General features: G+C 36.2%; 1 protein-coding gene across 4 annotated transcripts in view; it reads left to right on the forward strand.

Annotated features, from left to right (window-relative positions):
• The window catches only part of KPNA5 (karyopherin subunit alpha 5), a 60,715-nt gene that overhangs the window by 297 nt on the left and 38,239 nt on the right, over window positions 1-22,179 (forward strand). Inside the window, exons 2-7 of one of the 4 annotated variants that reach the window (XM_063813377.1) lie at window positions 33-138; window positions 7,880-8,013; window positions 10,622-10,723; window positions 10,860-10,959; window positions 17,282-17,376; window positions 20,593-20,724. In XM_063813377.1, coding sequence (XP_063669447.1) covers window positions 7,885-8,013; window positions 10,622-10,723; window positions 10,860-10,959; window positions 17,282-17,376; window positions 20,593-20,724 — 558 coding nt within the window. In that variant the 5' untranslated portion in view covers window positions 33-138; window positions 7,880-7,884. The remainder of the gene's footprint in view (window positions 1-32; window positions 139-7,879; window positions 8,014-10,621; window positions 10,724-10,859; window positions 10,960-17,281; window positions 17,377-20,592; window positions 20,725-22,179) is intronic. The other 3 variants (XM_009451885.5, XM_518711.9, XM_009451888.5) reach the window with 3 other exon arrangements.

The following is a 22,179-nucleotide window of genomic DNA, read 5'->3' on the forward strand; positions in this document are numbered from 1 at the left end:
CACGGTTTTTATTTACCCCTTACTTTGCGAAGGTCTCTGGAACCTGGCGGTGCCGGGTGTTTCTCGTGTTTTCCCCAGGGCGACAGCGGTCGCGGGGGCGTGTCAGCCGGACCTTTCCCTTGCGGACGCGAAGGCGTGGTGAGTTCAGATTCTTTCAGCAGGTCCTCTGGAGTGATGGGCAGCTGGTCTCATCTTCGCCGCCCCGCCTCACCGTTTCTCGGTAGTTCTTTTCAGTTAATGGAATTGCCGAACGTTGCCACTCATACCTGGTACCCATCAGCTGTGTCCAGCAGCTTATGGAAATTCCACAGTGTCCAAAGAAGAGACAGGTTCCATCCTGAGGGCCTCCTAGCCTCGCCCTCTCCATCCGCCAGCCTCCCTCCTCCACCTGCGTGCAGGTGCCTCTAGTGCTCATTCCCGACGACAAGGCAAGCCTGGGTTCCACGCTTCTAATAGTCGGGCAGCTCCGTTCTAAGATGAAAACTTAGGTTTTCATCGATAATACATAGGAGATGGAAGTATTTGAAAGCTGTGAAATGACAGTGATATGTCTAAAGAATATGACATTGGCGGCGGGCGCGGTGGCTCACGCCTGTAATCCCAGCACTTTGGGAGGCGGAGGCGGGCGGATCACGAGGTCAGGAGATCGAGACCATCCTGGCTAACACGGTGAAACCTCGTCTCTACCAAAAATACAAAAAATACAAAATAAAATACAAAATAATAAATACAAAAAAAAATACCAAAAATACAAAAAAAGAAAAAATTAGCCTGGCATGGTGGTGGGCGCCTGTAGTCCCAGCTACTCGGGAGGCTGAAGCAGGAGAACGGTGTGAACCCGGGCGGCGGAGCTTGCAGTGAGCCGAGAGCGCGCCATTGCACTCCAGCCCGGGCGACAGAGCGAGACTCTGTCTCAAAAAACAAAAAACAAACGAATATGACACTGGCATTTACTTTTGAGCTTTTTAGACATGTTTTTTAAAAAAGACAAAAACACTAATGATTTATCTCTCAATTACAACACCCAATAATGATGACTCATATTCTGTACAAAAGTGGTTTTCTTGGTAGGTCAGGAGCAACTCCCTCCCTCCGACCTAAGTACTGCTTGTTTGGTTGTGAGGGCTCTCTAGTTGGCACTTCCCCCGCTTTGTGCAGTCTTTTACTTTCACTAATGAGGCGCCCAGCCCCATGGAAATGAAGGCTTTACTGGCATAAGAAATAATGTCGATTGATATTAAAGAAAATCATAAGTTCAGATTCCAGTTATTTGTCCAACTTAAACATGGTTTTTCTAAGAGCCGTTGAAAGCTTATGAATGAAAAAAAAATTCCTCTATTCTGTAACTTTAAAGTGCTGGAATAACATTTCTAAATAAAAATATTTAATTTTTATGAGACCTCAGCCTTTGAAGTGCAGCCTTTAAATTTATTTTTCAGTGAACGAAACAATCCCATTGGATGGGGCCCCTTTAGAGATAATTTCCCTTGGTTTATTGTCCCCTTTAAAGCAACTGCAGTGAGGATGGATGCAGGTGTTAAATCTGAAGCCGGAAGTCAGTACTATTGAAGAAAAAGGAACAAGTGATACCTGAGTTGTTGGTGCTGTATTTTATTTGGCTAAAATTTATGCTGAACAGTTACAATGTGGTTGCTTGGATTAATGGTCTCATAAGTAGCGCCTTTGTATGTGTGCGTGGTGGGGCACAAGGTGATCCAGTCAGATGTGGTAAGAAAATATTAGAACTTCTATTTGTTTACCTTTTAAAACTTTCATTCTTAAAAATTTCTGTTTTTTGTGAATTTTATGCTAGAGTAGTATATTAGAATAGTAATGCATGTATAGAAATAAATATATTGAGGATGAATGCACAAATATATTTTACGAATGTAGGATGTGTGATTGAAAACATTAGAGCCAGTGGCCTAGAATATGCTACATATATAGGTGATAAATATTTTAAGAGTTTTATTTCCATGAGCATTTTATTTTACTTAAATATTTTATATATATTGAGTATAATTCAACAACTAATACTGTGGTCAGTTTGCTCTGTAATGAACTCTGATCTCTAATTTTTTCCTTTCAAGAGTCTAGCTTTTTATAGATATAAAATAGAGAATAATACCAAACATTGTTATTAGTAAAGTTATGTTGAGCGGTTTCCCTCTTTTATTTTATTTTTTTTTTGAGATGGAATCTCACTCTGTGGCCCAGGCTGGGGTGAAGTGGCATGGTCTTGGCTCACTGCAAGTTCCGCCTCCTGGGGTTCATGCCAGGAGTCTCCCTCCCGGGGTCTCCTGCCTCAGCCTCCTGAGTAGCTGGGACTACAGGTGCCCACCACCACGCCCGGCTAATTTTTTGTATTTTTAATAGAGATGGGGTTTCACTGTATTAGCCAAAATGGTCTCGATCTCCTGACCTTGTGATCCACCCGCCTCGGCTTCCCAAAGTGCTGGGATTACAGGCGTGAGCCACCATGCCCGGCCTTTTTTTTTTTTTTGACAGAGTCTTGCTCTGTCTCCCAGGCTGGAGTCCAGGCTGGAGCGATCTTGGCTCACTGCAACCTCTGCCTCCCGAGTTTAAGCGATTCTCCTGCCTCAGCCTCCAGAGTAGCTGGGATTACAGGCTTCTACCAGCATGCCCAGCTGATTTTTGTATTTTCAGTAGAGACAGGGTTTCACTATATTGGCCAGGCCGGTCTTGAACTCCTGACCTCAAGTGATCGACTCTCCTTGGCCTTCTAAAGTGCTAGGTTTACAGGCGTGAGCTACCCTGCCTGGCCATATTGAGCAGTTTCTAATGATATCTATTTGTAGGTGCACATAGTATTGCTGAATCTATTAAATATTTTAAAGGAGGAATTTTGGTAAATTAATCATGCATTTCTTTTCAATCATTCTCAAGTCCTCAGCCCCTTCCCTTCTACCTTGAGCTCCACCAGTAGTGAGATTTGTCTCACTGTCTTTACCAGTGACATAATTACCAAATCTGATGCCTGATATGGTACTTGGATTATTACAGGCACTTTTATTTTCTGGATGAATCAATGAATGAATAAACCGAGTGGCCTGTTTTCAGTGGTACTACAACTTAAATATTCCTTTATCTTTTGAACTCCTTTCCTTTGCAGGACTCTTAATTTTCTTCCTTATTCTTCTACTTCTCTGACCTACTTCTTTTTGGTTTCTTTTGCTCTTGCCTTTTTCCGCTAAAATATGATGGTCCCCAAGATTTCTCCTTTGGTCATCCTTCTTCTGTAGCTCTACATGATACCAAATGATCACTCCAGATCCCTGTCCTGAGTTCTGATCCGTATTTTCAACCATCTATAGATCAAAGCCTCCTACATGTGCACCAAGTACTACACATTTACCATGTTTAAAACCAGAGTCACTATACACTTATTAGAATGGCTATGACTAGCAACAGCAACAACAAAACCCCTTAAATCATCAAGTGGAGACAGGATGCAAAGCAACTGGAACTCTCATACATTACTGATGGGAATGCAAGATGGAATACTCACTTTGGAAAGAAGTTTGGCAGTTTCTTATAAAGTGAAACATAAACTTGCCGTATTATCCGTCAGTTCTACTCCTAGATATTTACTGAGTGAAATGAAAACTTATGTTTACACAAACACCTTTACATAAATGTCTGTAGCACATTTATTCATAACCTCCAAAAACTAGAAACCACCCAGATGTTCTTTAACTGGAAAACTGATAAACCGTGATCTGTCCCTATAGTGGAATAACAGCAATAAGAAAGGAGAGTTGATAGATGCCAACAATGTGGATGACTCAAATACCGTGCTAAATGAAAGAAGCCGGATTTATTTTGTTGGTTTTGTTGTTGTTGTTTATTTTACCTTTAGGCTCAGGGGCACATGTGCAAGCTTGTTGTATAGGTAAACTCGTGTCATGGGTGTTGTACAGATTATTTTGTCACCCAGGTACTAAGCCTAGTACCCAATAGTTATTTTTTCTGCATCTCTCCCTCCTCCTACCCTCCACCCTCTGGTAGGCCCCCAGTGTCTGTTGTTCCCTTCTTTGTGTCCATGTGTTCTCCTCATTTAGCTCCCACTTATAAGTAAGAACATGTGGTATTTGTTTTTCTGTTCCTGCATTAGTTTGCTAAGGATAATGTCCTCCAGCTCCATTCATGTTCCCACAGAAGACATGATCACATTCTTTTTTGTGGCTGCATAGTATTTCATGGTGTTTATGTACCACATTTTCTTTATCCAGTCTGTTACTGATGGGCATTTAGGTTGATTCCATGTCTTTCCTATTGTAAAAACTGCTGCACTGAACATTTGTGTGCACGTTTTTATGGTAGAATGATTTATATCCCTCTGGATATACACCCAGTAATGGAATTGCTGGGCCAAATGGTAGTTCTATTTTTAGCTCTTTGAGGAATTGCCACACTGCTTTCCACAGTGATTGAACTAATTTACATTTGTTTTTTGACTTTTTTTCTTTTCTTTTTTGAGACATGGTCTCACTGTTGCCCAGGCTGGAGTGCAGTGGTGTGATCATGGCCACTGTAGCCTTGACCTTTGGGCTTAAGTGATTCTTCCACCTCAGCCTTCTGAGTAGCTGAGACTATAGTCACGTGCCACCATGCCTGGGTAATGTTTTGATATTTTGTTGAGACAGGGTCTCACTGTGTGGCCCAGGCTGGTCTTGAACTCCTGAGCTCAAGCAATCCTCCTGCCTCTACCTCCGGAAGTGCTGGGATTACAGGCGTGAGCCACCATACCTGGCTCATTTTGACCTTTTAATAATAGCCATTCTGACTGGTGTGAGATGGTATTTTATTCTGGTTTTGATTTGCATTTCTCTAATGATCAGTGATGTTAACCTTTTTTTCATATGCTTCTTGGCTGCATGTATGTCCTTTGAAAAGTGTCTGTTCATGTCCTTTGCTCACTTTTTAATGGGGTTGTTTGTATTTTTCTTGTAAATTTGTTTAAGTTTCTTATAGATGCTGGATATTAGACCTTTATCAGATGCATAGTTTGCAACAATTTTCTCCCATTCTGTAGGTTGTCTTTTACTCTGTTGACAGATTCTTTTGCTGTGCAGGAGCTCTTAAGTTTAATTAGATCCCATTTGTCAATTTTTGCTTTTGTTGCAATAGCCCCTTCGTGATGAAATCTCTGACTATTCCTGTGGCCAGAATGATATTGCCTAGGTTGTCTTCCAGGGTTTTTATAGTTTTGGGTTTTACATTTAAGTCTTTAATCCATCTCGAGTTATTTTGTATATAAAAGGGGTCCAGTTTCAATCTTCTGCACGTAGCTAGCCTGTTATCCCAGCACCATTTATTGAATAGGGAGTCCTTTCCCAATTGCTTCCTTTTGTCAGTTTTGTCAAAGATCAGATGGTTGTAGGTGTGTGGCCTTATTTATGGGCTATTTTGTTTCATTGGTCTATGTGTCTGTTTTTGTACCAGTACCCTGCTGTTTTGGTTACTGTAGCCCTGTAGTACAGATTGAAGTCAGGTAATATGATGCCTCCAACTTTGTTCTTTTTGCTTAGGTTTGCCTTGGCTATTCAGTCTCTTTTTTGGTTCCATATGAATTTTAAAATAGTTTTTTCTAGTTCTGTGAAGAATGTCATTGGCAATTTGATAGGAATAGTGTTGAATCTGCAAATTGCTTTGGCCAGTATGTCCATTTTCACGATATTGATTCTTCCTATCCACAAGCATGGAATATTTTTCCATTCGTTTGTGTCATCTCTGATTTCTTTTAGCAGCGTTTTGTAATTCTCACTCTAGAGGTCTTTCACCTCTCTGGCTGGCTATATTCTGAGGTATTTTATACTTTTTCTGGGAAGTCAGATTTAAAAGACTACATGCTGTATGAATCCACTTTTCTGAAATTCAGGAAAAGGCAGAACTGTAGGGGTGGAGAATTAACTTTTTACCAGATGTTAAGGGTCAGGGAGGGCTAATAGGAGCAGCTTGAGGGAGTTTTAGGGGGTGACAACTGTTCTGTGTCTTGACTGTGATAGTTACATGCATGTATATTTGTTAAATTCATAGAAATGTATACGAAAAGAGTGATTTTTACTAAATATAAATTTAAAAATAAACTTAAAATAACGGAATTCATTATTCTTGTCTCAGAAACAAGCCGATATGTAAACACAACAACCACTACTCTGATCCTCCATCTGTATTCTCTGTCTTATGTTATCTTGCCATACTACTCAGATGGCTCAGTTAAAAACCATGGAGTCATCCTCAACTCCCTTTTCTTCCTCACCAGATATCTGTTACATTCATTTGGCCTCTAATTTTTACTGAATCAATTTCAGAAATATTTCTAGAATCCAACTTGTCTTCTGTGTTTTCATTGTAGTAACTTGTTTAGTTCACTCCTTCAGCATCTTTCCTATCTCTCTCTCTGAACTATGTAAAAACAACCTTTTCCTTAATTTGTTTAATTCTATTCCTTAGGATCAAGTCCAAATTTCACAGCTGCATTATAGGAACCATATGTCCTCTAACCTACCTTTATAGCTTTATGTTCTGCCATGCATCCTCATTTTGGACACACTTAGTCTCTTACTGTTCTTGGTTATGCAAGGCTTCTTCAAAAACTTTGCCTTTGCATATATTCCTTCTGCTTGAAATGCTTGATTCTCCCCATTTCTCTTTCCTGCTTTTCCTTTAAAATAGGATACCCATGAAGCTTTCAGAAGTCCCTAAGGCACAATTAGTTGCCATATCTTCACTGCTCTCTCAAGACTTAAAGCATGTATTTTAGTGTACTGCTTACAATAAAATTTGCCAATTCATTAGTCTGTCTCTTCAATATCAGGGATGGCAGACAGATGCCAGCCTCTCCTTCTCTTGTGTTTACTTCATAAGCTAATTGGTCACAACATTGTCTCTGGTTGGACATGGATATGTCCTCTGAATTTAACAGAATAACATACTAGGTACTCACTATCTACTGTTAAACTGAAGTTGGCACCCTGCTTTAGGCAGATTTTGTGTGTGTGTGATGTGTAAGTCCAGAATAGGTTATAATATCAGTATTTTAATATTCCTATAAGATAATATCAAGATATCAATACTGTTACATTGTTAAAGTTTATAATTCACTTTCTAAAAGTAAAACTAGCACATATATTCAAATATGAAATATATTTGCATATATTTTATGTATTTATAAAATATGTATATAAATGTTAATGTTTTAAAATACATTTGCAATAAAACTACTTAAAAATAAAGTATACATGTATTTTAGTATTTCAAAAGAACTAATTTTACTGGAGTACTAAAAACTGATATTGTAGTCATAATTCAAGTCCTGACCCTTGTGGCCATAGCTCTTAAGGCAATGCCTTCAGTAAGTGAAAGAAGCCAGACCCCAATAAATATTTGAGATGTGCTTACTGGAGCCTAATATCATATTTCATTAAAAATAAGATACTTCAAAGCTGGTTATTTCTTGATCTAGCCAGAAACTGTAATTTAGAAGACTTTTTTTTTTAACCCAAATAATTCATGATTATTTCCTGACAGTAATTATGTTTCAGAAAGGTTAAAACACCGTGGGGGCTAGGGAGACAGGAAAGGTTGTTGCATCTTAGAATCAATAAGATAGGGTAAACTTTGTCTTTGTTTAGACCAAAATTATTTGTTTAAGATATTATTTCTAAAATATGTGGTCATTTTGCTCTAATCTTGATGTGGAATTAAGGGAATGTATTCTTTGTACATAATTTTCAGAATGGGTTTTGTTGACCTGTTAATCAGTGAGCCTGAATTTAGTTGCTAGATTAAGTGTCTCATGTTGTTTTGAGAGAGTGAGTTATCAGTGTCTGTTTTCTTTTCTCCTTCCTTTAAGATGCCATGGCTAGTCCAGGGAAAGATAACTATAGAATGAAAAGTTATAAGAATAAAGCCCTAAATCCTCAAGAGATGCGTAGACGAAGAGAAGAAGAAGGAATACAGCTTAGAAAACAAAAAAGAGAAGAACAGGTAGGTGTTTTTAGCTATTTAATTTTGTTTTTTAAAATTTTAATTATTTGCTAATTATTGGATAATTTTAAATGGAAATGTTTTAAGAAATTGAATATAGCTAAATCTATTATTTATTAGACTCCAGGCATCATAATTGCAAATTTGTGAAACAGAACTCTGTGCTACTTTAGTCACTGGGAGAAATGGATTTTCTGTTTTATTGATAAACCTGTTGTGTTAATTATATTTTTACCCTACTGCTAGGAAATTTTTCCTCTTGCATCTATTTAGATCACTTCCATTTGTCATTGTAAAATTTGCCCCTTAAAGAAACATTAATTATATATTATTTGCTGCTTTGTAGTTTTCATAATTCTTGCCCGTAAGTAAATTATTGTCATCTTCCCATGCTATTCATACTGTTCCCCCATTGTCTTATTAGCTGGATCTCTGTTTATACTTTTCATATGTGACATAAAGAATATAAAATTATTTAAGAGAGTACATCTCAACATTTTTTATTCCAAGATGTACTTAAATGTAGAAGTATTTATAAGTAAGTAAAATAATGTGGTTCTCACACATATGAATTAAAACTGATGTGTGAAAAGGACTAGCAGTGAAGAAAGTAGAAAAGGCCTATTCTCTTCTATTGTATTCTATTCTATTGTATTCTGTAAGTAGAGATGGGGTCCTGCTATGTTGCCCAGGCTGGTATTGAACTCCTCGCCTCAAGCAATATTCCTGCCTCTGTCTCTCAAAGTGCTAGGATTACAGGCATGTAATAGGCAAGGCCTATTTCAGAAATATGATAATGATTTCTCATCTCCCTATCTACAGCGTCTAACACAGTCCTTCATACATTATAGTAGGTACTAAAAAAATTGTGTTGAATAAATGATTAGAAGGAAGATTGTTTACATATTAAAGAAGAACAGGCTGGGAGCGCTGGCTCACCCCTTTAATCCCAGCACTTTGGGAGGCTGAGGCGGGCGGATCACGAGGTCAGGAGATTGAGACCATCCTGGCTAACAAGGTGAAACCCCATCTCAAAAAAATTAGACATGCATGGTGGCTGGCGCCTGTAGTCCCAGCTACTCAGGAGGCTGAGGCAGGAGAATGGCATGAATCCGGGAGGCGGAGTTTGCAGTGAGCCGAGTTGATGCCACTGCACTCCAGCCTGGGCGACAGAGTAAGACTCCATCTCAAAAAAAAAAAAAAAAAAAGAAGAACGATATTTATTTAGATGTCAAAAAGAATATAAGCAGATTTTGTTTTCCTCAAATTTTGATTTAGGAAATGTAGAGTTATCCCTTGGTTCCAGGATCCTCTGCAGATACCAAAATTCACTGATGCTCAGGTCCTTTATGTAAAATGGCATGGTATTTGCATATTACCTGCACACATCCTCTTGTATATTTTGAGTCATCTCCAGATTACTTATAATATCTAATACAGTGTAAATGCTGTGTAGTTGAGTTGTTATACTGTGTTGTTTTAAAATATGTATTATTGTCGGGCTCAGTGGCTTATGCCTATAATCCCAGCACTTTGGGAGGCCTAGGTGGGCGGGTCACCTGAGGTCAGGAGTTTGAGACCAGCCTGACCAACATGGTGAAACCCCGTCTCTACTAAAAATAAAAAAATTAGCCGGGCATGGTGGCGCACGCCTGTAATCCCAGCTACTCAGGAGGTTTAGGCAAGAGGATCGCTTGAACCCAGGAGGTGGAGGTTGCAGTGAGCCGAGATCGTGCCACTGCACTCTGGCCTGGAGACAGAGCGAGACTCCGTCTCAAAAAATAAAATAAAATAAAGTGAAATAAAATATGTATTATTTTTTATTTTCGTATTTTGTTGTTGTTGTTTATTTTTAAGAGATGGGGTCTTGCTATGTTGCCCAGGTTGCCCTCCAATTCCTGGGCTTGTGCAGCCCTCCCACCTCAGCTTCTCAAGTAGCTGAGACCAGAGGCACGTGCTGCCATGCTTGGCTTATTATTTTTTATTGTTATTATTATTTTTGATCTGAGGTTGGTTGAATCTGGGAATGTGGAACTCACAGATATGGAGGGCCAACTGTACCTATAAATCTCCTTTAGTGAACTCACCATGTTTCTTTCTTCTTTTTTCCTGCTTCATTTTTATCTGCTCCTGAATTAATAAGCATAGTACTGTCATTCCTAAGAATTGTTTTCTATTCCTTGTTAATCAGATATACTAAATCTGTTAATGTATCAGATGTTATCTCTCGTGTGCAACAGATGTGCTTTTTAAGTTTTCTTGCAAAAATTCTTAGATACCTCATAATCCAGTGTGTAAATATGTGCTTTTTTAAGTGCTATAAAATGACCATGTGTATTCCACTTACACGCTTACTGTTGGTAAAAGATCTGAGATTGAAAGTGACGTGAAGTAGTCTGTGCAGCCAAAAGCTAGCCCAGAAATTTGACTTCTCATAAATACCTTAGATCTTCCTAGTATAATGATTGGGAAATACTCAAATATTCAGAATTTTAAGTTATAAAATTGATAGGTTTTTTTTGTCCACTCAAATGAAAACATGGAATTCTATGGCAACTTAATGTTTTATGGAAAGCTCAATGTGTAAACTGATTTCTCTTTATTACAGTTGTTCAAACGCAGAAATGTCTCTTTGCCCAGAAATGATGAATCTATGCTTGAAAGTCCTATACAGGATCCAGATATTAGTTCCACTGTACCCATTCCAGAGGTATACTTTACCAAAATATGTTTCAAATTATACCTCAATAATTTTAGCAATAGTATGTATAACAAATATTTATGCATGCAAAATTATTCATGTAAAATATGTAAATGTTAATTATATTTTTGTGTGTGTGTTTTAGGAAGAAGTTGTTACTACAGATATGGTTCAGATGATTTTTTCTAATAATGCTGATCAACAGCTAACAGCAACACAGAAATTTAGAAAGCTGCTTTCTAAAGGCAAGAATTATTTTCAGTATGCTTATTTGATATTACACGATTTTTTAGTAGAGGTTTATTTTATTGTTTTTTTTTTAAATTTTAAAATACCTTTCTTTGCTAGACACAGGTGTTATATTCTCTGCAAAATATATTGTAAAGTAACATCCATTTTTGAACATGATGTTACCAAAGTAACATATGTTGACTGTAGAAAAATCGTAAAAATATAAAAGCAGTTAAAGAGGCAAATATAAAAAGATTAATCCTGCTGCCAAGAAATAAGGTTAGAGATATATATTTTTTAATTCTTGTAGAAATATTTCTCAGACATGATTTTTTATTTTTATTTGTATTTATTTATTTATTTTTGATTTATTTTTAATTTTTTTGTTATACTTTAAGTTTTAGGGTACATGTGCACAAACATGCAGGTTTATTACATATGTATACGTGTGCCATGTTGGTGTGCTGCACCCACTAACTCGTCATTTAACATTAGTTAGATCTCCTAATGCTATCCCTCCTCCCTCCTGCCACCCCACAACAGGCCCCGGTGTGTCATGTTCCCCTTCCTGTGTCCATGTGTTCTCATTGTTCAATTCCCACCTGTGAGTGAGAACATGTGGTGTTTGGTTTTTTGTCCTTGCGATAATTTGCTGAGAATGATGGTTTACAGCTTCATCCATGTCCCTACAAAGGACATGAACTCATCATTTTTATGGCTGCATAGTATTCCATGGTATATATGTGCCACATTTTCTTAATCCAGTCTATCATGTTGGACATTTGGGTTGGCTCCAAGTCTTTGCTATTGTGAATAGTGCCGCAATAAAGATACGTGTGCATGTGTCTTTATAGCAGCATGATTTATAATCCTTTGGGTATATACCCAGTAATAGGATGGCTGGGTCAAATGGTATTTCTAGTTCTAGATCCCTGAGGAATCGCCACACTGACTTCCACAATGGTTGAACTAGTTTACAGTCCCACCAACAGTGTAAAAGTGTTCCTATTTCTCCACATCCTCTCCAGCACCTGTTGTTTCCTGACTTTTTAATGATTGCCATTCTAACTGGTGTGAGATGGTATCTCATTGTGGTTTTGATTTGCATTTCTCTGATGATCAGTGATGATGAGCATTTTTTCATGTGTCTTTTGGCTGCATGAATGTCTTATTTTGGGAAGTGTCTGTTCATATCCTTTGCCCACTTTTTGATGAGGTTGTTTGTTTTTTTCTTGTAAATTTGTTTGAGTTCTTTGTAGATTCTGGATATTAGTCCTTTGTCAGATGAGTAGATTGCAAAAATTTTCTCCCATTTTGTAGGTTGCCTGTTCACTCTGATGGTCGTTTCTTTTGCTGTGCAGAAGCTCTTTAGTTTAATTAGATCCCATTTGTCAATTTTGGCTTTTGTTGCCATTGCTTTTGGTGTTTTAGACATGAAGTCCTTGCCCATGCCTATGTCCTGAGTGGTATTGCCTAGGTTTTCTTCTAGGGTTTTTATGGTTTTAGATCTAACATGTAAATCTTTAATCCATCTTGAATTAGTTTTTGTATAAGGTGTAAGGAAGGGATCCAGTTTCAGCTTTCTACATATGGCTAGCCAGTTTTCCCAGCACCATTTATTAAATAGGGAATCCTTTCTCCATTTCTTGTTTTTGTCAGGTTTGTCAAAGATCAGATAGTTGTAGATATGTGGCATTATTTCTGAGGGCTCTGTTCTGTTCCATTGGTCTCTATCTCTGTTTTGGTACCAGTACCATGCTGTTTTAGTTACTGTAACCTTGTGGTATAGTTTGAAATCAGGTAGCATGATGCCTCCAGTTTTGTTCTTTTTGCTTAGGATTATCTTGGCACTGCAGGCTCTTTTTTGGTTCCATATGAACTTTAAAGTAGTTTTTTTTCCAATTCTGTGAAGAAAGTCATTAATAGCTTGATGGGGATGGCATTGAATCTAAAAAATATCTTGGGCAGTATGGCCATTTTCATGATATTGATTCTTCCTACCCGTAAGCATGGAATGTTCTTCCATTTGTTTGTATCCTCTTTTATTTCATTGAGCAGTGGTTTGTAGTTCTCCTTGAAGAGGTCCTTCATGTCCCTTGTAAGTTGGATTCCTAGGTATTTTATTCTCTTTGAAGCAATTGTGAATGGGAGTTCACTCATGATTTGGCTCTCTGTTTGTCTGTTATTGGTGTATAAGAATGCTTGTGATTTTTGCACATTGATTTTGTATCCTGAGAGTTTGCTGAATTTGCTTATCAGCTTAAGGAGATTTTGGGCTGAGACGATGGGGTTTTCTAGATATACAATCAGACATGATTTTTTAAATGGTATCATAACATAGAGTATGAGCATAAAATAATGTAATCAGGCATTTAAATCACAAAATAATGTAATCAGGCATTTAAATTTTTCTCAATTTTAGATTACCATAAAAATGCTACAATAATTGTTAAGCAATATAAATTTCCTTAATATATATTCATAAAAGTGAAGTAGGGGGTCAAAGGGAATACACTGTATTAATTTATACTCCCATCTTCAGTTTGTACAAGCATTCATTTTACTATTTTTACCAACATTCACAATTCTCTTTTTCTTTTTTTTTGAGACAACATCTCACTCCCGTCACCCAGACTGGAGTGCAATAGCAGAATCACAGCTCACTATAGCCTCTGCTTTCCAGGCTCAGGTGATTCTCCTACTTCAGCTTCCTGAGTAGCTAGGACGACAGGCATGCATCACCACGCCCAGCTAATTTTTAGTAGAGTCAGGGTTTTGTCATATTGCCCAGGCTGGTCTCAAACTCTCCTCCCACCTTTGCCTGCCAAAGTTCTGTGATTACAGGTGTGAGCCACCATGCTTGGCCTCGCAGTTATCTTTAAGAAAAAAATAAATGCTTACATAATAGTAATTCATTATTTGGCTTTTTTTTTGTAATTAGGTTGAATATTTTGCCGTATTTATTGGTTCTTTATAGTACATAATTGTCTATTTGTGTTATTTGACCAATTTTATATTGAGTTAATAATTCATTTAAATAAAAATTTAAATCTTTGTCTTGTGTTTCATACATGGAATTTATTGAACTCGTAATTCTAATTTTATGGGATTGTATATATGAATGGGTAAGGTTTTGAAAATGCCCTTAGCTCAACTGCCTTATTGTCCTAAGGGAGACAGAGTTTAGTGACACATGAAGAATGAAAGTAATCTTGTGATCAGGTCAGCATAGATTACAAGGCTTTCACTTTTGCTTTCTTACTGTAATTTATATTCATAAATACATTTAACTTTCATTTTCTGTTCCTCACATACCTTAGCAATGTCAAGAAACCTTTTTGCAATCAAGAATGGCTTCTTTCTTCCTCACAATACTTCACAGTTTTGGTTTTTATAATTGGGATTATTTTCTGAGTCAGATTAATATTTTTAAATTGTTTTTTAAGTATATTCCTTAAAGATTTTATTTTGACATACATGTCATACTGATAACAGAATTTCTTTAGATTTAAGAGTTTTAGAGTTTGCCACCAGTGTTTTTGTACCATTTCCTCATTATTGAATTCTTTATCTTGATTCATTTTTTATTAGAGCATTGCTTGAAGAATTTTCTACCCCTTTCTTACCCCCATTCTAGGAAAATTGCATTGGTACAATTTTTTTAAGCCTTTATATATCTAAATACTATATTTCTGATATCTTTGAGCAAGTTGTCTGGGTATCGAATTCTTTGATCAGAAGATTTTGTCCTCATTTACTCTAATTCCTCAAGGTATTCTGTTTCCGTTAAACTGTACTATCTTTCACAGAGACAATTGTGTTCTCTGTTTCTTCTTTGTAATGGAATTATGCTTGCCCAGTTGGACATACAGCAAGGAGTTAATAGTTGTTTTCTTTCACTGATTGATGTGAGTTCCTGCCACATCTATCAGGCCTAGAAAAATAATAGATTTACTGTATTTTTATTTGATCTGTCAAAGTAGGAAATATGGGAAAGCAAGCATCTAGAGGCCAGAACTGGAAGCAGAAACAACAGGAAACTTTGCCTCTCTTGCAGGCATTTCTTTATTGTAATTAGTGTTCTTACTGTAGACACTAGGAAGATATGAATATGCCCTGGGTACTGCACAGCCTATCTTAGCTCCAGCTTTTACTCCTCTGACTTAAGTCTGCGACGGTGACCTTTTGTTACATCTTCTATTTATTTCCTTTTCGTGGCCACTCTTGTGGATGTAAATCACAAACCATCCTTTTCTTCAATCCCAGTTTTGTAGAAAGTTCTCCAAAGCTTTTTTCTTTTGCCTGACTCTTGCTTAGTTTTCAGTGCTGAAGGAGATATTCCCCCTATACTACTTATTGCCATAATGACTAAAAGTCTTCTCGGTAGCAGTTTATCACCATTATAAGATTATGTAGACTATCATCCTGTCAATATAATACTAATAGTAGTTCATGATACCTGTTAGATAAGCTGACAATCCAAGTGCACTTTAATTGCTTTCTTTTAGATGAAGATAAATATAAATGTGTTGCTTTTAATTCACCGGGAAGAAACTATATTTGGGTTCTTATATGTGTGTGTGTGGGGGTATATATCATATCATATCTATATTTACTTTAATATATATAGCTGACATTCTCAATGCCCACCTCGCCCTACCTACCAACCACAAAACCCTATATTTTCTTCCTTCTCTCTCATCTCTTTCATAAAGAGCAAGACAAAATTTCTGTCCATTAAATTTAAAACAAAATAGGATAATATATTTATGATTTGCTTTGGAAATAAAGGAAAAACAAGAAAGTGAAGGTGATAATTGCAACCCTATAATTTTGTTTTGATTTTTTTAAGATGGAAGGTAAAATGATTAAGAATACTTACTGTTTTATCCTGTTGATGTTTTATAACAGTATAAGTTAGGGTCTGGAATTCAGTTTTCCATCTTGAAGAATTGGGGCTTTTCATTTAGAACACCCAAACAAAACTTGATGGGTATAACTTTACTAACTTTGCAGAAATTTTCTAAATTTTGTCCAAGTTAGAAGAATAGCAAATTTGTAGAAAAATGAAAAGGAAGAAGGAAGTCTGTTTCTAAGTAAATCTTTCTTAACAATTGAGAACAAGGTTTCTAGGATTTGAGCTGACTTAAAACTTAATGAAAACATTTTTCTATATCAAAAAGAATGATTTGTACAGGTGTTTTATGTCCACCATTTGCTTATTCATCCTACTCATTAAACACAGTATGTTAACATTAATGTATGAGTTCTTTGTGATCAGTAACACAGTCAAATAGAGGAAGTAAGAAGAAAAGGAAGAATCAGAAGTGGAAATGAGTATTCTCTTTTTCATGACTACATGAATAGATAACATAGTAATATACAATTTAGGTGGTGGATGCAGGGCAAGGGAAGGAATAACCATGATGATATAATGAGTTTGATTTTGGGTATGCTGCATTTTGAAAGAAGTGTGAAAATACATTTTAAAAGGTGTGAAAATAAAAATACATCTTGTAGTCACTTAGGAATATGGTCTGAAATCTAGGAAAGGTTAAGGTTGTAAGGTCTGTGAATTATCACAAATAGTAATAATATCTGGTACTTGCATTAACAAAAATAGGTACATTTTCTAAGATGAGAATAAACAGGAATAAGACTATCCCAAAAGAACACCAATAGGGAAGTTACTGAAGAACCGTAGAGGGTACGTTTTGCTGAAGCCAAGGTAGAGGAAAGAGTTCTTTATACTTAGATGACCAGTACCTGAAATGTCTTTGTCTGGATTTTATATAAGCTTCCTAGATATTTTATGATTCTCAAAAGCTGTCTGCATTTCATGAAAATTTATCAATAATTGTAGACAGTCCATTAACATTTCTGTAAAAAATAATTCACGGACAAAAAAGAATCTTGTTTGACAGACATTAGGTAAATTGTGGTTGATAATGAAGGAGATATGCTTAGAAATTGAGGGTAGTACTATAAAGAATTAGTGGAAACTTAATTCCTCAGTTGGTATTTTGAGTTTTAGACAGAAATAATCAGTGTTTTAAAGGTGTGCTCAATAGCCTTCGATTTATGAAATTTAAATGTTTATGTAGGAAATATTTTTAAAATTTCTTGCAGTGAATGAGAAAGTGGAATTTGCAAAATGTACAAAAAACATTGTAATCTGGAGAAAATTTGACTTCAAATACATCTAGCTAAGGGTTTTAATCTTGGGTCAGGGAAACCTAGGAAAGAGTTATTTTATGTGCCCTGTTAATGGACACAGGGACTAGATTGTTTTCTTTTTGTGTCTTTGTAATAACTTAAGTCTTTTTAAATTTTTAGAACCTAATCCACCAATAGATCAAGTTATACAGAAACCAGGAGTTGTACAGAGATTTGTGAAATTTCTTGAAAGAAATGAAAATTGCACTTTACAAGTGAGTCTAAAGTTTTCTTTCTTAATTTTTCTCTAGAAATGACATGTTAAAGTTTCTAGTGAAAGCAACTTCTGCAGTATTGACTATTGTAAGCATTAAGTGAATACTTGGTAATTAAAGGAAAAGGTAGTGCTGCCTATCTTGTCTTGGACACGGTTTCAGTGCTAGTTTTTTTCTAGGAATTGTTATTTTATTAAGCAATTTTGGAAAAAGTATATAAAATCATTACTAATGTTAATAAACAATTTATAGTTGTTAACCTTTAGTAACTTTTTTGTTTTAGAAAACTTCAGACTAAAATATTGTTAAATTTATTTTGATTCTTAGCTAGCCAGGGTTCTAACTTTTACCTTTTAAAACACTGTTAGCTGACTGATTAGTTCTTTTTTTCAAAACAGAATAAATTATTATTTAGTATTATCTAGTAGAAATGTGACCAGAGTTAAGTTTGTCATAAAGAACATTGGTTCTCAACCATGATATAGTTACAATTTTAAGATGTCTTCCAAATAATTTGCTACTAATGGAAATTTACTGAAGTTTGTGAATATTTTAATGTTAAAAAAAGATTGGTTTTCCCTACATTCATTGCTATGCATATTCTTAAGTCAGAGTACAGGTTGGAATTTTATCTATGTATCAGGAATTGCACAAGACATACACCTAACTTATAAATGCTATTGTCAATAATGGAGGACTGTTACTTGTTACTTGTTGAATTTATAACTTAAGAGTAGTGGTCTACTTAGCTGAATAATTTGAGAAAGATCCTCACGTTTTAGGTGTAAGTAAAGGAATGTATTGCATGTGTGAATGTGAAAAATTGTTGAGAATGTTTACAATAAGGGTCTCTAAGAGGCTACTTTAGTCATGTTACAGTTTTATTGTCAATTATTTTGAACTAGAGATCATGAAATCTGGTTCCATTCCTTTATATAAGCCCTAAGTCCAGACTAAAACCCAGACCTCTTAATACCTATTATTTGGCTTTTTAATTCCAATTGAATGAAAGAAGAAATGATTGAATGTGAATAAATAAAATTATTGAGAGCTAGTTTGAGCAAAGCATCATGTAAGATATTGTAGTTCCAAAATTCAGATGTTGTCCTGTCTAGAGAAATTCCTCACTTTCTCCTGAGAAAGACAGACATAAAAAAGATCTGTGGTAACATTGTATCCTTAGTGCTCTAACAGAGCTATAAACAAAGTACTCTGGGGACACAGAACATAGCAACTTACTCTGTTTAGGGGAAGTTTAAGTTTAAGACTTCACAAAGGTAGTGTTGCAGGACTAGTCTTGAGGATGAAGGAGCGTTTGGCAGACTGAAAAGAGGAAAATTAATGCTAGGTTTAGAGGATAGCGTGTGTAGACAGCACAGTGTGGGAAGATTTGCTGGGCGTGGTGACTCACACCTGTAATCCCAGCACTTTGGGAAGCTGAAGAGGGAGGACCTCTTGAACCCAGGAGTTTGAGACCAGCCTGGGAAAATAGTGAGACCTCATCTCTACAAAAAAAATAAAAATTAGCTGAGTGTGGTGGCATGCACCTGTAGTCTCATCTACTTGGGAGGCTGAAGTGAGAGTATAACTTGAGCCCAGACGTTTGAGGTTATAGTGAGCCGTGATCGCACCACTGCACTCCAGCCTGGGCCCTGTCTCTAAACAAACAAACAAACAAACACACACACACACACTGAGAAGTTGAGCATTTATTAATCACTGTAATTAAAAACTATAGAAATTCAACAGTATGGTCTTGGGACAGCTACATGTTGTGCCATGTTACTCAAGTGCTTGTGAAATACGTTAGTTAATATGATTGGTCCATCTAACAGGCCTTAAATTGGGGGCCTACAAACAAGTTTTGTTGGCCTGAACATGTTTTAAAGCGTGAATTAGATATTACATGTTAAAAAATTGGGGGATTTCAAATGAATATCCAGGTTTTTGGCTCCTTTTAACAAATCAGAGGTGTTGGCACTGTTGTCAGATAGTTAAAAATGAAAGGAGGTTGAATAGGCATTCTGTCTCTATTTTCTTTTTTCAACTGGAAAGTTTACCTTTTTTTTAAAATTGTAGCCACACACTCTAGGTTTTCACAGTTGTCACTTGCTTATCACTCGTTTTATGTTTAATTGGTTGCTGGCAGGCTTCTGACTTTACCAGTCTTCACTAAGGCTTTCTTCTAGGGATACTAGCGACAAGTTTGTAGAGTAACCTTTCAGTTGTCCACTAGCTTATTTCATTATCTACAATTGGTTAGAACTATGGTCTCCATTATTTTTAAATATAAATTCCCTTTAAAATTTTTCTTAGTCCTACACGTAAAAGTAACTGTACTTTTTAGTATTTCAGTAATGCTTTTGGGTACATTTTTTGTTACTTATAATGACGTGTACGTTTACGTGAAAAGTTATTTATGTGAAATATTAAAAAAATTTTTTTCATGGTTAATTTTATATGTCAAATATGTGAAATATTTTTTAAACTATATTCACTGCTTAGTTTGCCTGTGGATTTGTAGGTTGCTTTCAATAATTCACTAGTTCATTGTTTTGGAGCCATGGTTGAATTTTCTCAGTTGCTTTTATTTTAAATCCATAATGTATATGTATATTCAAATTTTAATTGAGTTGATATGATAACTTCTCAGAGACTCTGCAGCTTAAAAAAAATACCAGAAGTCCCAGCACTGGCTCTGTTAATAATGAAAGCTTTATGTTGAACAAATACCTAATCTCTCAACTTCTAATTTTTTTGTTTTCTTAAATAGTAGGTTGAGGTTACATGATCTGTAGAGAAATAAGTACCTCTTATGATTCTAAGTGCCCTAAATATACTGTTGTTATAAGTAGTGTCTCTTATTTATTTTTAAACTGCTTGCTTTAGAATGCTTGCCTCTGTAATAATAAACAGGAGTTTTATGCATTATAAATTCAAAGGTTTATATATTGTTGATTTTGTATATTTTCATTATATTTTTCTCAGTTCTTATTTTTCCATATTAAAGAATACTTTTCTGTAATCAGTGATCTTTGATGACAATTCCTTTTTTTTCTATAAGTTTTTATCCTTAAATCTGACTTCACAATGAATCTTAATATAAGTCAGTCTTTCACACTTGTCCTGGCAGGTCTTTACTCCCTCTCTTTCCTTCTTTGCCTTTCTGACAATTCTTTGGTTCTTTCATTTATTTTACCTTTTTTTTCTTCTTAGTTTGAAGCTGCATGGGCATTAACAAATATAGCATCTGGAACTTTTCTGCATACCAAGGTAGTGATTGAAACTGGGGCTGTTCCGATTTTTATCAAACTTCTTAATTCTGAACATGAAGATGTTCAGGAACAGGTACGTCTCTAATTTGTATTGTTATATGTACTAGAAATCAGTTTTCTCTTGAAAGTACCATTTGTAATTACGATGTGTAATTCATTTTTGTTTCTAATTGCTGTATATTGCATTAAATTATAGTAGTGTTTTGGTGTTAAGTTAGAAGGGAGGAAGAATGAACAGTTCCAGACATAATCCTGGGTTCTCCGTGAGTGTGATCACAGCTAGCATAGGAATTACTATTCCTGTTTATAAAAGTGCATACTGAGGCTGGGCATGGTGGCTCATGCCTGTATTCTCAGCACTTGGGAAAGCTGAGGCGAGCAGATCACTTGAGGCCAGGAGTTTGAGACCAGCCTGGCCAACATGGCAAAATCCCAGCTCTGCTAAAAATACAAAAATTAGCCAGGCGTGGTGCCACAGCTCCTCAAGAAGCTGAGGCACAAGAATTCCTTGAGCCTGGGAGGCAGAGGTTGCAGAGAGCCGAGATCATGCCACTGCACTCCAGCCTGGGCGACAGAGCGAGATTTGTTTCAAAAAAAAAGTGTATACTGAGACTCAAAAGTTAGTAACTTACCTAAAGTCACAACGAATGGCAGAGCCGGGTTTTAAAGCTAAACTGGTTTGACTTCTTGTTCTCTGCATATATGTAGATTATTTTGTTGTTTGTTTTAAGAATATCACATTACTTTGAATAGAACCATTTTTAATAAACTTAATGAATAAAGTTTTGTTGTAAGAGGTAAAATTTAATTACATATAATTGTACCATCTAAATAAAATCAAGTCATTTAACATTTTTTTGCATCATTTTTATGTACATAAATCTGTTGTTTTGTCTCCCATTTTATTCATCATTTCATTTTATATATATTTTTTCAGTTAACACTAATATTGGGAGCCTTTTTTTATGGCAGTAATTATTCTTCCATGGAAATTTTACTGGTTACTCAATATCTGCTCAGATATGTACCATAATTTGCCATCTGTTCCTCAATTGTTGTACATTTGGATTATTTCTAGCTTATTGGTGGTGTTATTAATATTGTGATGAATATCATTATATGTCATCACTCTTTATGTACCTTTTGATTATTTTACTAGGAAAAATGACTACCCCGTCAAAAGATAAATTTTTTTTTTTTTTTGAGATGAAGTCTTGCTCTTGTCCCCCACGCTGGAGTGCAATGGCGCGATCTCGGCTCACTGCAACCTCCACCTTCCAGGTTCAAGCCATTCTCCTGCCTCAGCCTTCCGAGTAGCTGGGATTACAGGCGCCTGCCACCACGCCCGGCTAGTTTTTGTATTTCTAATAGAGATGGTGTTTCACCATGTTGGCCAGGCTGGTTTCGAACTCCTGACTTCAGGTGATCTGCCCGCCTAGGCCTCCCAAAGTGCTGGGATTACAGGTGTGAGCCACCGCGCCAGGTCAAAAGATAAATTTTTTAAAGCTCTTACTATGTATTTCAAAGT

Source organism: Pan troglodytes, chromosome 5 (genome assembly GCF_028858775.2).
Source record: "Pan troglodytes isolate AG18354 chromosome 5, NHGRI_mPanTro3-v2.0_pri, whole genome shotgun sequence".
Classification (NCBI taxonomy): Eukaryota; Metazoa; Chordata; class Mammalia; order Primates; family Hominidae; genus Pan; species Pan troglodytes.